Below are 15,421 nucleotides of genomic sequence, written 5' to 3'. Positions count from 1 at the left end.
ACTTTGGGCAAGTGGGTGCTGCAAATTGTCTGAAGGGGCTAGTCCCTCCCCTTCGAGGCAACCCCTCCAGCCATTCTATCTCAGTACCACGGCATGCCTGGGGATCACTTGGCGCTTCTCCAGCAGGAAGTTGTGGCCTTCATTGCCAAGGGGGCCATCGAGTGCGTTCCGACGCCAGAAGTAGGTCGTGGTTGTTATTTCCACTACTTTCGGGTTCCAAAGAAGGACAAGGGCCTGCTTCCTATCTTGGACCTTCGGAACGTCAATCTGATAGAGACTACTAGCTGCAGATTCCTACACATAGAATTATCAATTATCAATTTTTATAGAGACTGGACCCGAAAAATCTTTGCGCGCCGGGGGGTAACAGCACCTTGCGTCGTCCACGCACGTGACGTCAGTGAGGTCACATAAGTCCCACTCCGGTGCGCCTATGTCAGTTTTTTCTCTTTCCCCGTGCAACGCTGATCTTGTTGAGCTCTGGCCTGTTTTCAGGCCTTCTATCCCTTTTTTCACGTTTGGAACAGTGTGGAAATGCCTTCGAGCTTCAAGACGTGTCCCTCTTGTGCACGTCCCATGTCAGCGACAGACCCTCACCCAGTTTGCGTGTGGTACCTGGGTGGGCCCCATGACTCGGAGAGCTGCGATTCATGCCAGCACCTCAAGCCTAAGTCGCGACGGGACCGCCGGATGAAGTTGCAGTCGGCGCACTTATCCAGGTCGGTGTCCTTTCAGCGTCTGTCCTCTACCTCGGAAGCAAGGAACCGCCGGTTTCGTCTGCGACATAGTCTTTCGCGCGGCCCCAAGGGCGTGGCTCACCGGCTGGTAGGTCCTTCAATTTATCTCCAAGGCCTTGTCCTCCTTTTGCAGTGGGCGCCTGCTCCCCCTGGGACACGCGCCCCCGCCTATCGCCTCCCTATCCGCCGTTTCCCGGCGTGGAGGCGACTAGGGCCCAAATAAAAGCCTACACTGCGGCTCTGCAGGCTTCTTTAGCCCTTTCTCCACCTCCTGAGACGTCCGCGGATACCTTGCCCCGTGCGTCGACTTCCGCGGAGTCTCCGGCGCCGAAGGTCTCGGCTCCAGGTCATAGGAGAGTGGCGCCGTCAGGGTGTGGCCCTTCGGGGCTCCCCTCTTTGGCACCTAGCGTCCCTGTCTCGCCGCAAATCGTCGTGTCGCAGTTGATCGCCGGAACACCGGGCTTACCCCCTCGGCCCTCTGAGCAGGCAGCTCCGGTGGAGTCACGGGTAGAGACGGGGCCTTGGGGTGCTTTCCCGAGTCCCCCTCGATTCTCGGTGCGGACGGCTGCTCCGTCTGGGGCGGCGCTGACGCCAAAAGTGGCCCCTCTGGCGCCGCATGACGCCGATCAGGCGCCGCGGATGACCTCCACGGAGCCGTGCCGGTGCCTGGTTCTGGATTCGTCTCTTGAAGTCCCTTCGTCTCCAGAGGTCTGTCATCTGTCGATGTGTTCCTCCCCGGAGAAAGGGTGCCGTGTAGTTGCCTTTTAGCCTGCATCTTCTAGGGGAGGCTCTTCGCCGTCCTCGCGGCCAAAATCCTCAAACCCTTCTTTCCCGGGCTCGCGGCTTGGTTCTCCACCAGCATTTTCTCCTTCTGAGGCCCTTTGGGTACCTCATTCCTCTGTGGTTCTTCCACTGCGCCGGGGCTGACCGCTTCCCCCTGGAATTGGGGAAGGGCAGCTCAGTCTGCGATCGTCAGCCATGGAGGAATTGTTTTCACCTGCGTGGTGCCTTACTGAGGCCAGTGTTGCCTTTTTTCGGGCTATTTCCGCGGCTACTGGTATTCTGAGGATGGGTGAACCTTTTACTCCATTTTCTACAGACCACCTCTTGGGGATTCCCCGCCTGGGCTCTGGTGGACGGGAGTGGTTCTTTCCTTTTGAGGCATCACTCAGTGATTCTCTTATGGGGCCTGGAGGCCCCTTGCCACCGGCAATCCAGTGCCTCGGGCGCTTCTGCACCGCCATCGGCCTCCTCCGCATGACCCGGTCTGTCTTTCTTTCCACCCTTCTACTCAAGGCGCTCTACTGCATACACCCTTCCCTCCGTCACGGGAGGCCCGGTGGTTAGATTCATTTGGACATAATGTCTTTGCTTCCTCCAGTGCTGTCTTTAGGGCGCTTTAACACTTTGTGTGTGTTGACCAGGGCTACTTCTAGCCTGTGGGGTTCGTTGGAGTCCCTCCTTCTCGTGTCTCATGAGGGTGCGCGTGCTGATCTGCAGGTCCATGTGTTGAATGGTAAAGAGTTGACCGCTTTTATTCTTCGAGGTGCTTCGGACGTCACTGATGCTACTGGCCGTGCTATGGCTACTTCTGTGGCTCTCCGTCGCCATGCTTGGCCACGCGATGCTGTTTTTCCTGACAATCTTAGGGAGCGACTGGTCGACTTCCCTTTTGACAGTAACCTGCTGTTTTAATACTCTTGCAGACTCAGCCATCCAGCGTCTTCTGTTGGGGCTTTGTCCTCCTCAGTGGGTGGTTTGTTGATCCTCCGGGTCTTGGTGGGAAGTGTTCTCCCACTGCTCTTGGAATCTGGTGTGGGTGCACGTTACGCTTTCTGTGAGAGATACTGTGCACTCCAGGCCCTGAGGGGGGGAGGAGGAGGGGGAGGGGGGGGAGGGGGGAGAGGGGGGGGGAGGGGGGGGCTTGCGACTGGGCCCTTTCCCCTGTTCTTACGGCTCTTCCCCTGTTGGAGAGGACTGGGTTGTTTCCCTGTCCTGGCGTTTCTTTTCCCCTGTCGGGGTCTTTGACTCTCCTGGGCTGGGGAGGTCCTCTCACAGACCCTCCTTCCCCTTGGGTATGGCTAGGGTATCTATTCTACGTGAAGGAATCTGCGGCTAGTAGTCTCTATCAGTTGTACGAGTTACTTACCTTTGGTAACGGTGTATCTGGTAGAGACGATTCTAGCCGCAGATTCCTTCACGGCCCGCCCTTCCTCCCCGTTCTGTGAGGACCTTTTGGCTTGGTCTTCTGCATTCGCCTCCCTGTGGGTGGCTGTGTCTTCAGTGCATGCATTCCGTAATCCCTCTTTGATAGGATGTTCGTCCTGTTTGTTCCCTCCTCCTCCTGTGGAGCCTTGAAGGATAGGTTTGTAAGTTCTTTGTAGTTTGTGCCTCAATGCTCTAGTGGCCCCAAGTTGGGGCCTATTCCCCCCCTCTTCCTTTCTTCCCCCTTTTTCATTGCTGAGGGGTTCTAGCCCCTCTGCTATCATCTAGGTTGGGGTCTTTTGGCCGGGCCTTTGCCCTTCTTTCTTATGGGGGTTGTCACTTTCTATGTTGGGGCTGTCTTGGACTCTTGTCGTGCCTTGTGGTCCCGGACTGGTACCCCTTCATTGTTATTCGTTGGGGTTGTGGTCCTGTTATATGTTTTCATGACACTTTTCAAATGTTCCTTGCCTCCGGGGGGGCTATCTTAGTACTGGCAGGGCTGTGTTTTGTTCTTTATTCTTTTCCCTGATTTGGGTACTGCGGTGTTTGGCACAGCTCCTTATGGTGTTGTTCCTCACCATCCCCTTTTCTGCTCTTTCGCACACTGTTCCTATACTCTCACAGTTTTGTCTGATGGCTCCGCGTTGTGGCGCGGAAAAGTTCTCCAAAGAAAACTGACGTAGGCGCGCCGGGGTGGGACTTATGTGACCTCGCTGACATCACGTGCGCGGGTGACGCATGGCGGAGTCGCGTGGTGCAGTTCCCTCCCGGCGCGCAGGGATGCTGTGGCAAAAAGATTTTCCGGGTCCAGTCTCAAGCCTGGGTATAATTCTACGTGAAGGAATCTGCGGCTAGAATCGTCTCTACCAGATACACCGTTACCGAAGGTAAGTAACTCGTACATTGCTTCCTCCGAAAGGAGAAGTTCAAGATGCTCACACTTGCTCGGGTCTTGTCTGCCCTAGACCCGCAAGACTGGATGGTGGCGTTGGACTTGCAGGACGCCTATTTTCATATTCCCGTCCTGCCTGCCCACAGGCGCTACCTGCGATTCACGGTAGGCCACGAGCACTTTGAGTTCACCGTGCTCCCCGTTGGCCTTACCAGCGCCCCTCGGTGTTCACGAAAGTGATGGTGGTAGTCGCAGCTCATCTGCCCAGATCACCAGCAGGATGCAGGAGGCCCCTATCTTGACGACTGGCTGTTGAAGGCGGGCTCGCCCCAGGCAGTAGTCTCCCACCTCCAGACCAAGGCAGACCTCCTGCATTTGCTGGGGTTCTCCATCAAAGTGCTGAAGTCGCACCTGATTCCCTCACAGAAGCTCCTTTTTATCTGAGCAGTTCTGGACTCGGGCAGTTTCGGGTTTATCGTCCCGAGCAGCGAGTCTGGGACACTCAGGCTATGATTCTGATCTTTTAGCCTCTGTCCCGGGTTGCGGTCAGGATCACCCTTCGACTACTGGGTCTGATGACCTCCTGCATCCTGCTGGTGGATCATGCCAGATGACATATGCGGGCTCTGCAGTGGGACCTGAAGTTCCAGTGGGCACAGCATCGGGGCAACCTGTCCGACACGTCCAGTTCTCGGAGGGCACTGCACGGCAATTGCAGTGGTGGCTCACGAATCACGATCGGTTCAATGGCAGATCCCTCTCGCTTCCCCAACTGGATCATACAGTTGTGACGGACGCGTCCCTTCCGGGATGGGCCGGCCACATGGGGGAGGCGGAGATCAGGGGCCTCTGGTCTCCGGCGGAGTCCAAGCTCCACATCAACCTTCTGGAGCTTCGGGCGATCCGACTTGCACTGAAGGTATTCCTTCCTTCTGTCATGGGGAGAGTAGTGCAGGTGTTTACCGACAATACCACCGCCATGTGGTACTGCAACAAACAGGGCGGGGTGGGGTCGTGGACCCTTTGCCAAGAGGCTCTGCGCCTCTGCGCTTGGCTGGAACATCAGGGTATGTCCCTGGCGGTTCAACACCTGGCAGGTTCTTTGAACGCCAGGGCGGACTAACTCAGCCGCCGGTGCATGATGGATGTGGCGCATGGTCTCTTTCAGCAATGGGGAGAGCCTTGGTTAGATCTATTCGCCACCGAAGAGAACGCGCAATGTCATCAGTTCTGCGCGTTGGAATTTCCAAGGCGGCACTCGCTCGGTGATGCTTTTTGTAGCGAGTGGTGTTGCGGTCTGTTTCCGCTTTCCGCCTATACCACTTCTGCGCAGAGTGCTGAAGAAGATCAGGTGCGACCGGGCCCAAGTCATCCTTGTGGCTCTAGACTGGGCTTGAAGAGTATGGTATCCCGAGCTACTCAGTCTGAGCATCGATCCCCCGATCCGTCTGCCTCTTCGAGAGGATCTTCTGTTGCAGCAGCAGGGGACGGTCTTCCACTCGAACCTGTCCAGTCTCCACCTCCTTGTGTGGAGATTGAGCGGCGACAGTTGATGTCTTTCGACCTGCCTCCTGAAATCTGTATTGTTATCTTGGCAGCCAGGCGTCCCTCCACTAAGACGGTATACACCTGCAGGTGGAATAAGTTTGTGGCATGGTGCACAGTAAAGGCTGTGGATCCCCTTTCGTCCCCTCTTTCAAAGGTTCTTCTTTTTCTTCTCTCTTTGGCCCAGCAGAGCTCTGCTCTGGGCACTATCAAGGGCTATCTCTCGGTCATTTCCACCTTTTTAAGGCTTCCAGATCAGCCTTCCCTTTTCAAGTCCCCTGTTGTAAATAGATTCTTGAAAGACATCACGCACATGTTTCCTCCTGTTCCTTTCGTGATGCCTCAGTGGGACTTGAATCTAGTTCTTACTTTTCTGATGTGTGCTCCCTTTAAGTCACTTCACAATTGCCCTCTTCGTCTCCTCAATCTAAAGACTGCTTTCCTGGTTGCCATCACCTCTGCCAGAAGGGTGAGTGAGCTCCAGGCTCTTTCTTCTAAGGCTCCTGTTCTAAGGACTCCTCCTTCTAAGGACTCATCCTTCTTTTCTGCCAAAGGTTGTCATTGCCTTTCACATCGGGCAGACCATCACTTTTCCCACCTTCTTTCCGCCTCCACATCCCTCAAAAGAGGAAGAGAGGCTCCACCGCCTGGACCCAAAACGTGCGCTCTCTATCTATCTGGACCACACACAACAGTTCCGGGTGGATGACCAGCTCTTTGTTGGCTACGTGGACGCCAAGAAAGGTCGGGCTGTGCAGAAGCGGACCATCTCTCGGTGGGTCGTCCTGTGCATTAAGGCTTGTTACTCCTTGGCTAAAAAGGAGCCTCCGGTGGGGTTGCGTGCCCACTCTACCAGGGTGACGGCAGCCACTACTGCTCTGGGACGGGGAGTTCCCTTGCATGACATCTGTCAGGCAGCTACATGGGCCTCGCTGCACACGTTTACCAAGCACTACTGCCTGGACAGCCAAGTCCGGAGAGATGGCTTCTTTGGCCGTTCTGTTCTCCAGGACTTTCTGGTGTGATCTTGGTTCGCAGACCCTCCACCGGGGTTGGTATTGCCAGGGTATCTATTCTAAGGTAAAGAATCTTATCACATGTTTCTTTCAGATGCACAAGTTACTTACCTTCGGTAACGATCTATCTGTAAGAAACATTAGTAGTGATAGATTCCTTACCGCCCCACCCATCCTCCCTGTTCTGCGAACCGATTTCTAGGGTTAAGGTCATCCCTTTCAGGGCCCTAGTTTCATGGCACCAGTGGACAGTTTCTTGCATGGTTCTACGTTCCTGGCGCGGAAAGTCGTGTTAAAAACCGACGTCAGCGCTTGTGGTCGCGTCTAAGTAGCTCCGGCGACAACGATGCACGCGAAGCCGCATGACAACGCCTACTGCCGCGCAGGGGTACTGTTGACGAAAAACTTTCCAGATCCAGTCTGACGCCTGGGGGTAATTCTAAGGTAAGGAATCTATCACTTCTAATGTTTTTTACAGATATATTGTTACCGAAGGTAAGTAACTTGTGCATTAGTGAAAATGAATAGTCTTATCTAGCCTGCAATCCTGCCCATCTGTAGGTACAATGAATTCTGAACTGAGCCCTCTGGACAAGAATATGCGCAATCGTTCTGCAGTAGAGACTTTAGAGGTGCGTTTCCGGAGCAGTAGGAATATTACAACTCATAGATGCTATGAGTGGTCCTAATCGCACCACTGGAACCCTCATGATGCAGATGCTTCGAAGCTTTCTTTTAGACCCTGTAATAACTGATGGAGACCTTATAAAAGACGGTTTCACAGCTTTACTACGATGTTCCCCAGCAGGTGCCTACGTCTACTATTCCTCAGCAGCCTCCACTGCTGCAACTAGCCTGGCTACTGGTGGCAGTGCCACATTACTTTCCAGAACAACCTCCTCCCTTTCTAGGCAAAACTGACTGCCAGTGCGCCCAGAACCTCCCATAGCATTTGGGCAAAGGGGAAGAACAGGGCAGTGACCAGTGAGATGATCCAGAAGGAGAGGTCCCTGCGCTTAATCTGGATAAGGTCATGGTGATATTCATCAAGAGGATGACAAATGCAGGCAATTCATTCTATGCGAGGATGGAACTATCACACCCCTGCTGCGTGAATCACCTATGAATGACATTGCTTGCTTGCATACTTTGAGAAAGTAGCAAAGTTTGGCCAGTGGTAATCATATATATATGCGATATTTATTTAGCACAAACCTAGCCAAAATGCATATTAGATAATGGAACAAAAATGCTTCCGCTTCTGGAGAAAATACAGATTTAGCACTGGCATGCCACACTGGTTAACCCTACAAATGTCAAGGCCCTTTGTGAACTGCCCATAGCCTTAGCTCTTCTGGGCTCTCTGTGTGCTGTTTGGGCTGGATGGAACTATGACAACGCCCCCTGGGCGGATACCAAAAACTGTTTGTACATACCGTGGAGCCCGAGCAACCTTGGCCGATGCCCGGTGGAGCTGTCCTATGCAGCTATAGAGGAATCTGGCCCCTTGGCCGTCACCTACCCAGCCGGTCATCTGACATTGTTTTCCTCGTCTCTCCCGTTTGTGTCTCCTTCCCTCCCCCTCCTCCCTCCTCTGTGATTCTTTTGAATTTAACTGATGTAACTATGTATCCTGTAACTTGCTGATTAAACTGATGTAGGTACCTACAGCGGAGCCCGAGCAACCTTGACCGATGCCCGGTAGAGCTGTCCTATGCAGCTATAGAGGAGTCTGGCCCCTTGGCCGTCACCTACCCAGCCGGTCATCTGACATTGTCGTCCTCTTCTCCCCGGTTAGTGTCTCCTTTCCTCCCCATCCTCCCTCCTCTGTGATTCTGTTGATTCTTACTGATGTAACTATGTATCCGGCAACTTGTGGATTAAACTGATGTAGATACCTATCGCGGAGCCCGAGCAACCTTGGCCGATGCCCGGTGGAGCTGTCCTATGCAGCTATAGGGGAGTCTGGCCCCTTGGCCGTCACCTACCCAGTCGGTCATCTGACATTGTTTTCCTCGTCTGTCCGTTCTGGTCTCCTTTGCTCCCTCTCCCGCTGTGTTTCTTTGATTCAAACTGATGTAACTATGTAACCAATAACTCGCTGATTCAAATGAGATAACTATGTATCCTGTAAGTCGCTGATCCTCATGTAAAGCGCTCTGATACCTCCGGGTCTAGCCAGCGCTATATAAAACTTTGCAAATAAATAAAACAAATAAATAAATAAAAATACAACAGCCGCTCAAAGGAGAAGCAAAAATTCCATCACAGCTGCATCACTGCCACAGACACGGATGAAAAACACATAGATAAAGTTGCCCTTGCCAACGTCCCCCGGATCAGCAAGACTAGGACCAGAGGAAGATCCTTTTCCTACCTCGCTGCCAAAACCTGGAATACCCTGGCTATCCCCTTTGCTGACCCAAATCAGGAAGGATCGCAAGACCTGGCCCTTGGACAGAACCTCAGTGCCCAGTAGGACCTGCAAACTGCAATACTGGACAAAAACTACAAACTTCTATTGACTCAATACAATCTTATTCAGAACATACATGTGAATGCTGTGCCTTACGTTGGCTGCACAGGTCTCCATCCATTATGATGTCTGTGGAGAAAAGTGGGCCTGCTAACTGGATATTTTGTATACTTACTGTTCTAATTCAAGCATTTGAATCTATGAAAGATACAGCACTGGAGACCAAATGAGTTACTTACCTGTAACTCTAGTTCTTTAGCATTGGTATCTTTCATAGAAACGCATTTCCGCCACCGGGCCCCGCCTTCCCACTCACTATCTATTCTTAGGATTATTATCTGCACACCATATCGCGCTGGGTGCTTGACCATCGCGCTGCTGTATTTTTAACTGTACCTGTTTGGTATTTTCTTTCGTTTTATTTTGTTAGCCCTTGTTTTTAGCGGACAGACTTCTGCCCCTTACCTGCACACTAATTGGTCTCCCGCACCGCTGGTTTGGCGGATTTGGTTCACGGGTGGCTGTGGGGAACTTTGGGCGCCATATTGGACTGGTGCTGAGGCGTAGGGGACGACAGCTGCGAGCGCTCTAGCGCTCTGTACAGCCAGAGGGACGCCTACTTAAAGCTCCCTGGGGAGCGCAGCGGTTTCGCGCAGCGGTCGTGCCTCTCCCTGTGCCTGAGTCGTGCCAGAGTCCTGCCCGTCTGCGCCCGTCAGCGTCCCGGAGGCGTTCGGGGCGGCGGGCCGGACTGGGATCTGGTAGCACGCTCCGTCGAATGTGTGGATTATCATGCTGCACTATTCGGGTCAGGAGCTTCGCTTGTGGCAACAGACTAGTGGCTCCTGCCGCACGGTATTCCCTGCGCGTCACAAGGGTAAGAGTCGCTGCCCTGAGTGTGGTTGGCGCCCGCAGAAACATCTGGCCTGCGTGCCACGGAAGGAGGCAGTTAGTGTCAAACATCTGTGCTTGCTGCTTAATACTAGATCTCTTGGTCGTCATGCACTGGATATTTATGATCTGCTGGATACAGAGAAACCGTTGTTTTTGATGCTCACCGAGACTTGGCTCGGCGAGTCCTCAAACCCAGATATTGCCGCAGCTATCCCTCCGAATTATAACATCTTCAGGCAGGATCGACTGAAGGGTCGCGGAGGCGGGGTGGCATTGATAGTAAATAAAATTGCCACGTGCACCATCATTCCCTCGGACGCGATTAAGGGTTGCGAATCCCTCGCCTTTTCTATCGTTTTATCACCGCACCAATCTATGAAAGGTCTTCTCGTGTATCGCCCCCCGGGGGCCACTGGCACTTTTTTTGACGAGTTCCAGTCGGTAATCTCGTCTTTGCTACTTACGGCGGAGCATTGTATAGTTGCTGGTGATTTTAATGTCCACATGGACGACGAATTGGATGTCGATTCTATAAAAATGTTGGATGTTACAGCCCCTCTTGGCCTGGTGCCCTATCATGATGGACCGACCCATGAGAAGGGACATACCCTGGATCTGACTTTCTCTACGACCCCCATAGAGATCCATGCACCTATCCAGGTGCTATGGTCGGATCACAGGCTGCTTAAATTTCACATTCTGGAGGTCAGGAAAGCTCCTTGTGTCCCTCGGCAGGTTTCCCAGGGATTCAGGGCACTCCATCGGGTCACCCCGGAATTACTGGCACAGGCATGTGCGGCCCATCCCTGTATTCTGATAGGGGATCTAGACGGGGATGTAGAGCGGTTGCAGGCATGGCTCCTGGAGAGGCTTGATGATCTTGCTCCTGTGAGGCCCCCTCGCAAGTTAGACAAACGTGCCTCTGCCCCTTGGTTCACCGAAGCGCTGGCGGTGTTACGTCGACAATGCAAGGTAGCGGAGAGAGTATGGCGCGCGAAATATGACCCGACGGCTAAACTTGCTTACAGGTCCTTGGTGAAAACTTATCATCGAGATATCCTCTCCGAGAAGAAGGGATATTTCGCGAGGAAAATCGAAGCTGCCTCTAACTCTTGTAAGGAGCTTTTTGCCATTGTGCGGGAGTTTACGATGTCGCACGCTGCGTCGACTCAGACCCCCCCCTTGAATCTTGGGTCAGCGCAATTGCTGACTTTTTTACCTCTAAGATCCGACTGATCCAGGACTCTTTCCCTGTGCAGGAGCCCGAGGTGCCCTGCCTGGCGGAGAATGTCTCGGCTATCCCGTCTAGTGCAGGCTCGGTTGTGGCAGTTTTTCCCCCTCTTTCTATGGCCTCTTCGCTGGATTTGATGGCCTGTCTAAAATCAGGCTCCCCGCGGGATGCCTGTCCCGCCAAGTTTGTGGCGAAAATGGCAGCAGCCATTAATCCATATGTGAACCCCCTGCTGAACTGCTCTCTTGCACAGGGTGTGGTTCCTCAGTCATGGAAGCAGGCGATGATTATTCCCCTGCTTAAAAAGCCCGGATTGGATGCGGAGGTGCTGGCGAATTACAGGCCTATTTCGCTTTTGCCTGCTTTCGCTAAGATTATTGAAAAACATGTGCATAAGGTGCTCGCCGATTATCTGGAGTCCCATGATCTACTGCACCCCACTCACTCTGGATTCCGCTCTAATCTCAGCACCGAAACAGCACTCCTGGAAGTTTCGGAGGCTATTAAGGAGGTGCTGGATCCAGGTGGTAGGGCGATGCTGGTGATGTTAGATCTGTCGGCGGCCTTTGACACCGTCCCCCACGAGGGTCTCCTCGTAAGACTCTCTGAGATCGGTCTGAGGGGGACGGTGTTCAATTGGTTTCGTTAGTTCCTGGCAGACCGTCGACAAACGGTCTGGGCCTCTGCTTGCTCCGCCGAGATGTCGCCATTGGGTGTCGGAGTCCCTCGGGGCTCAGTTTTGAGCTCAACTCTATTTAACATCTTTATGACCCCTCTGGCGGAGTCTTTCGGGGCTCAGATCGTTTCCTACGCTGATGACACCCAGCTCCTCTTCACCTGTGAGAGTGGTGCGGACTTCGATGGAGGGAAGATCCGGGGTTGCCTTGAGGCTGTTTTTCAGTGGTTCCAACATAACGGCCTCAAGTGCAACTCGGATAAATCCGAGGTCCTCTTCTTCGGGTGCAGTTCAGATCCGGACTGGAAGGTGTGGTGGCCAGAGAACATGTTTCCACCAGCAAGTTCGTCCCAGGTGGCCAAAAACCTAGGGATTAAAATTGACAACGGCCTAACATTGCGCTCTCAGATAATCGGCCTCATTGGCACTTGTTTTGGCCTGCTCCGGATGCTGCGCAAGTTTCTCCCTCTACTATCGGAGGAGCATAGGAAGATCACAGTGCAGGCGATAATTGGCTCGAGAATTGACTATTCGAACATTCTTTATCTCGGCCTGCCAGAATATCTGCTTCAACGGTTGCAGGTGGTCCAGAACTCGGCAGCACGGGCAATTTTTGGACTACCTCGGCGTGCCAGAGCCTCGGGCCTCCTGCAGGCACTGCACTGGCTTCCCGTCCGGAAGCGGATTATCTTTAAGACCTTGACTTTGGCGCATAAAGCTTTGCATGCCTCCGGAGCAAAATACCTTCAAAAAAGGTTGGCCTTTTACCATCCAGCCAGGCCCCTGAGGTCAGGATCCTTGTTCCTCGCCGCAGTCCCTCGGGTCAAAAGGGCGCGTATTGGAGGCCGCTCTTTTAGATTGCTGGCTCCCCAGCTCTGGAATGCGCAGCCAGTGACCTTGCGCAGTACTTCAAACCTGCTGGCCTTCAGGAAGGGGCTCAAAACTTGGCTTTTTACTTCTTAGCTGCATCTTCGGGTTTTCTTTTTCTCCTCTGTCTGGATTTTTTTTGTCTTTATGTTGTCTTTTCTTGTTATGTTATGAGATAGGTGTGCAAACCAAAGCGCCGGGACACTCTTTGAGTAGCCGTGCGCTATACAAAACCAAGTATAACATAACATAACATAACGTATCCTTTACAATTGTGATATGAAATCTAGGCTATGGTTGCCATTAAGCGGAATAGAGCGCTCAGCACATTCACCTCACTGGGTTGATGTGCTACTAAATAAAGGAACTGTTGTTGAGCCACTGGCCATTTGAATATTATGTATTGTTATTTTAAAGGCATAGGGTCTTCCCAGTCTGACCCCCACGGAATAATTCAAGCATGTGCGTCTATATCAAAGCTACCACCATTGGTGAACTGGAGTTATAGGTAAATAAGTAATTTCCTATTCAAGTCTTATCACTATTTATGATCTAAAATGAGGATTCTGTGCATATCCACACTGAGTTATGTGTCGCTGCTTCTGCACATCCTCACAGATTCTCCTTTTTTCCAGTAGGTCGAAATAACATCACCTGAAATCCAAGACCAGAGGCGGTTGATCCCCATCAGCATTCTGAAAAATAAAATCTACTTTTGTTCCTCACAAAGAAATTTCTTGGTTTCCCATAACCGCTTTGCTCCCATCTAGAACTCTTATATTCGATGCAGCGGATGGCCTGTTCGTTTTGTGGTCATTCTTTGCAGCTTTAAATATTATGACTGATGGTTCGCCTGTGAAGAATGGACATCGAGAGGAGAATATGTTTTACCATATATGAACTTATGCAGAATGCACAATCAAGTGGACGTGTATGAACTGTGAGCTTTAAATTTGCTGCTTTGAGGGGGATATTTTGATCTGTTCCCCATAGCAGCAATCTTCAGGCCCCTATTATTCTTTGCCCTATTTTTATGTCTTTTTTCTCTTATGCTTCACAACATGTATTGTCACGCTGAATAGGCACCAAAAAAGTACTTTTTAAAATGTCACCACTTGCAAACAATTTAACTTTCTCATTATATCTTAAGTTTAAGACAGGATGGTCAACCAGAAAATATATGGCCTCGGGCAAAAGTGTTTATCATTGGCTTTCACTCTTGGCTATATAATTATGAATGCAGTTGCATTCAAACATTAAACTATAAACCATTTAAACATTTAAGTGAAAAAAAGCAGTATTCACCTCGATTATCTATACTATTTTTTGTGATGGACACATTTCTTTCCTACGGAAGGTTAAATGATGTGTGCAAAGTTCAGCACCGCTTTATCGAATGAGGAGCCTCTGATAGAGGCAATATTGTTTTTTTCATGTATCAGTGTTGCTGCTCAGGAATTCTGCACTGTTGGCGCTCAATAAAGGGATGCTTTCTAAATGTGTACTAGTCATGTTTATGTTCTGTTTTGTTAAATAAATCTGTTCACAAATGAAAATACTCTAAAATGATTAATGTCGGAGAGCCTATTGCTCCATGTTTCATTGAGACAATAATGTAAATGTAAAAAAGTATTATTTACCTGTCTGATCAGACTAATCCTAATACATTATACTATAGGCATGAGGAAAATATGTAAGATTGAGGACCTGCAGTGTGTTGTAGGCATGGTGTGGACTGATTCTGACCAGGCTGTGAACTGGAACACAGTGCCTTGAGATAGCGGCTGTTTATCTGTACCAATGTCTTGGAACTGAGCAACATTCAATTCATAAGCTATAGAAAGATACTGACTCCTAATCTTTTTTTGCCTGGGTGCTGGAAATCAAAGTTTTGTACTTTTCCTTGAAACCGTAACTGCCATTCTTCTAAAATTGTGTCCACGTCCTGGCAGGTATCTGCTGAATTTCATGGTTAATGTGCTTGACTTGAGTGGATAGATTTATTGGATGATTTAAATTGTTAGGTGTATCTTTTAGTTGGGGCCTGGTCGGGCCTTTTTAACCCGGCAGTAAAATTTACATGCAAGTAATAATAAAAAGACAAATGGTGTATCCATTTTGAAAGTGAGTCTACAAATGACCGTTGCTGCTATGAATCACAAGGATCTCTGCTGGAGCTGATATAAATTGCATGCATCAACATTTGATGGATATTCTTATGCCCCAGGTCTTTTGTTCTGCTTTTGACTCTTCTTCCCGTTGAACTGTATCAGAGCAATTGCCTTATCACTTGTCAACACTTGTCTTCATCTTCTGCAAGCTAATAAATTGCACTAACGTGCGCAACCCAAGCTGTACCTGGGACAATGCAATTCAAAAGGGGATTAGGTGATTTCCTTTTTTAGGTCTCGCCTACGCAGTGTGCATGCACTGCATAGGAGGCCTTTAGCCGTCCTGCAGCTCTTTTTCCAAGCACATACTCGTGCTTGTTGCTGCATACGACCTGTGGGAGTGCGAAGCGGAGCACCACAAGCACGAGTATGTGCTTGGAAAAAGAGCAGACTGCTCTCTAGCGCGTGCGCACCACTCGCAGGTGGACCGCTCTGCCATTCCCGCTGCAGCGCGAGAAGCGTGCGCTTGTTTTATTTGCTATATGTATACACATTTTTTCAATGCAATTCTATTACCATATAATGCATTGGCAGTTCCCAATCATATTTAATATATATTTGATTGTTTTTGCAAATATCTTTTGTCGCATAAGTGGAACCTATAAGTTCACTTGACTGAATGCGACCAACTAAACACTTGTATTCTATAACCTATGAGTTACCTTGGCTTCCGTTTGGCATAAGTGTTTCCCTTGGTGTATGTACATGAACAAT

The 15,421-nt window shown here is 50.8% G+C and overlaps 1 protein-coding gene across 3 annotated transcripts in view; it reads left to right on the top strand.

The window, feature by feature from the left end:
• Window positions 1-14,034, top strand: part of CTPS1 (CTP synthase 1) — a 225,444-nt gene extending 211,410 nt beyond the window's left edge. For 2 of the 3 annotated variants that reach the window (XM_078681909.1, XM_078681911.1), the window contains one exon: window positions 13,172-14,034. Coding sequence is in view for 1 of the 3 variants with exons in the window: in XM_078681911.1 (XP_078538037.1) it covers window positions 13,172-13,184 (13 nt within the window). In the remaining 2 variants the exon portion in view is untranslated. The remainder of the gene's footprint in view (window positions 1-13,171) is intronic. The other variant, XM_078681910.1, reaches the window with a different exon arrangement.
• The last annotated feature ends 1,387 nt before the right edge of the window (window positions 14,035-15,421 follow it).

The sequence above is a fragment of the Lissotriton helveticus genome, chromosome 3_1, assembly GCF_964261635.1.
Source record: "Lissotriton helveticus chromosome 3_1, aLisHel1.1, whole genome shotgun sequence".
NCBI classification, from domain to species: Eukaryota; Metazoa; Chordata; class Amphibia; order Caudata; family Salamandridae; genus Lissotriton; species Lissotriton helveticus.
Note: the sequence above shows the minus strand (reverse complement) of the source record. Positions and strands in the feature narration are given on the sequence as shown.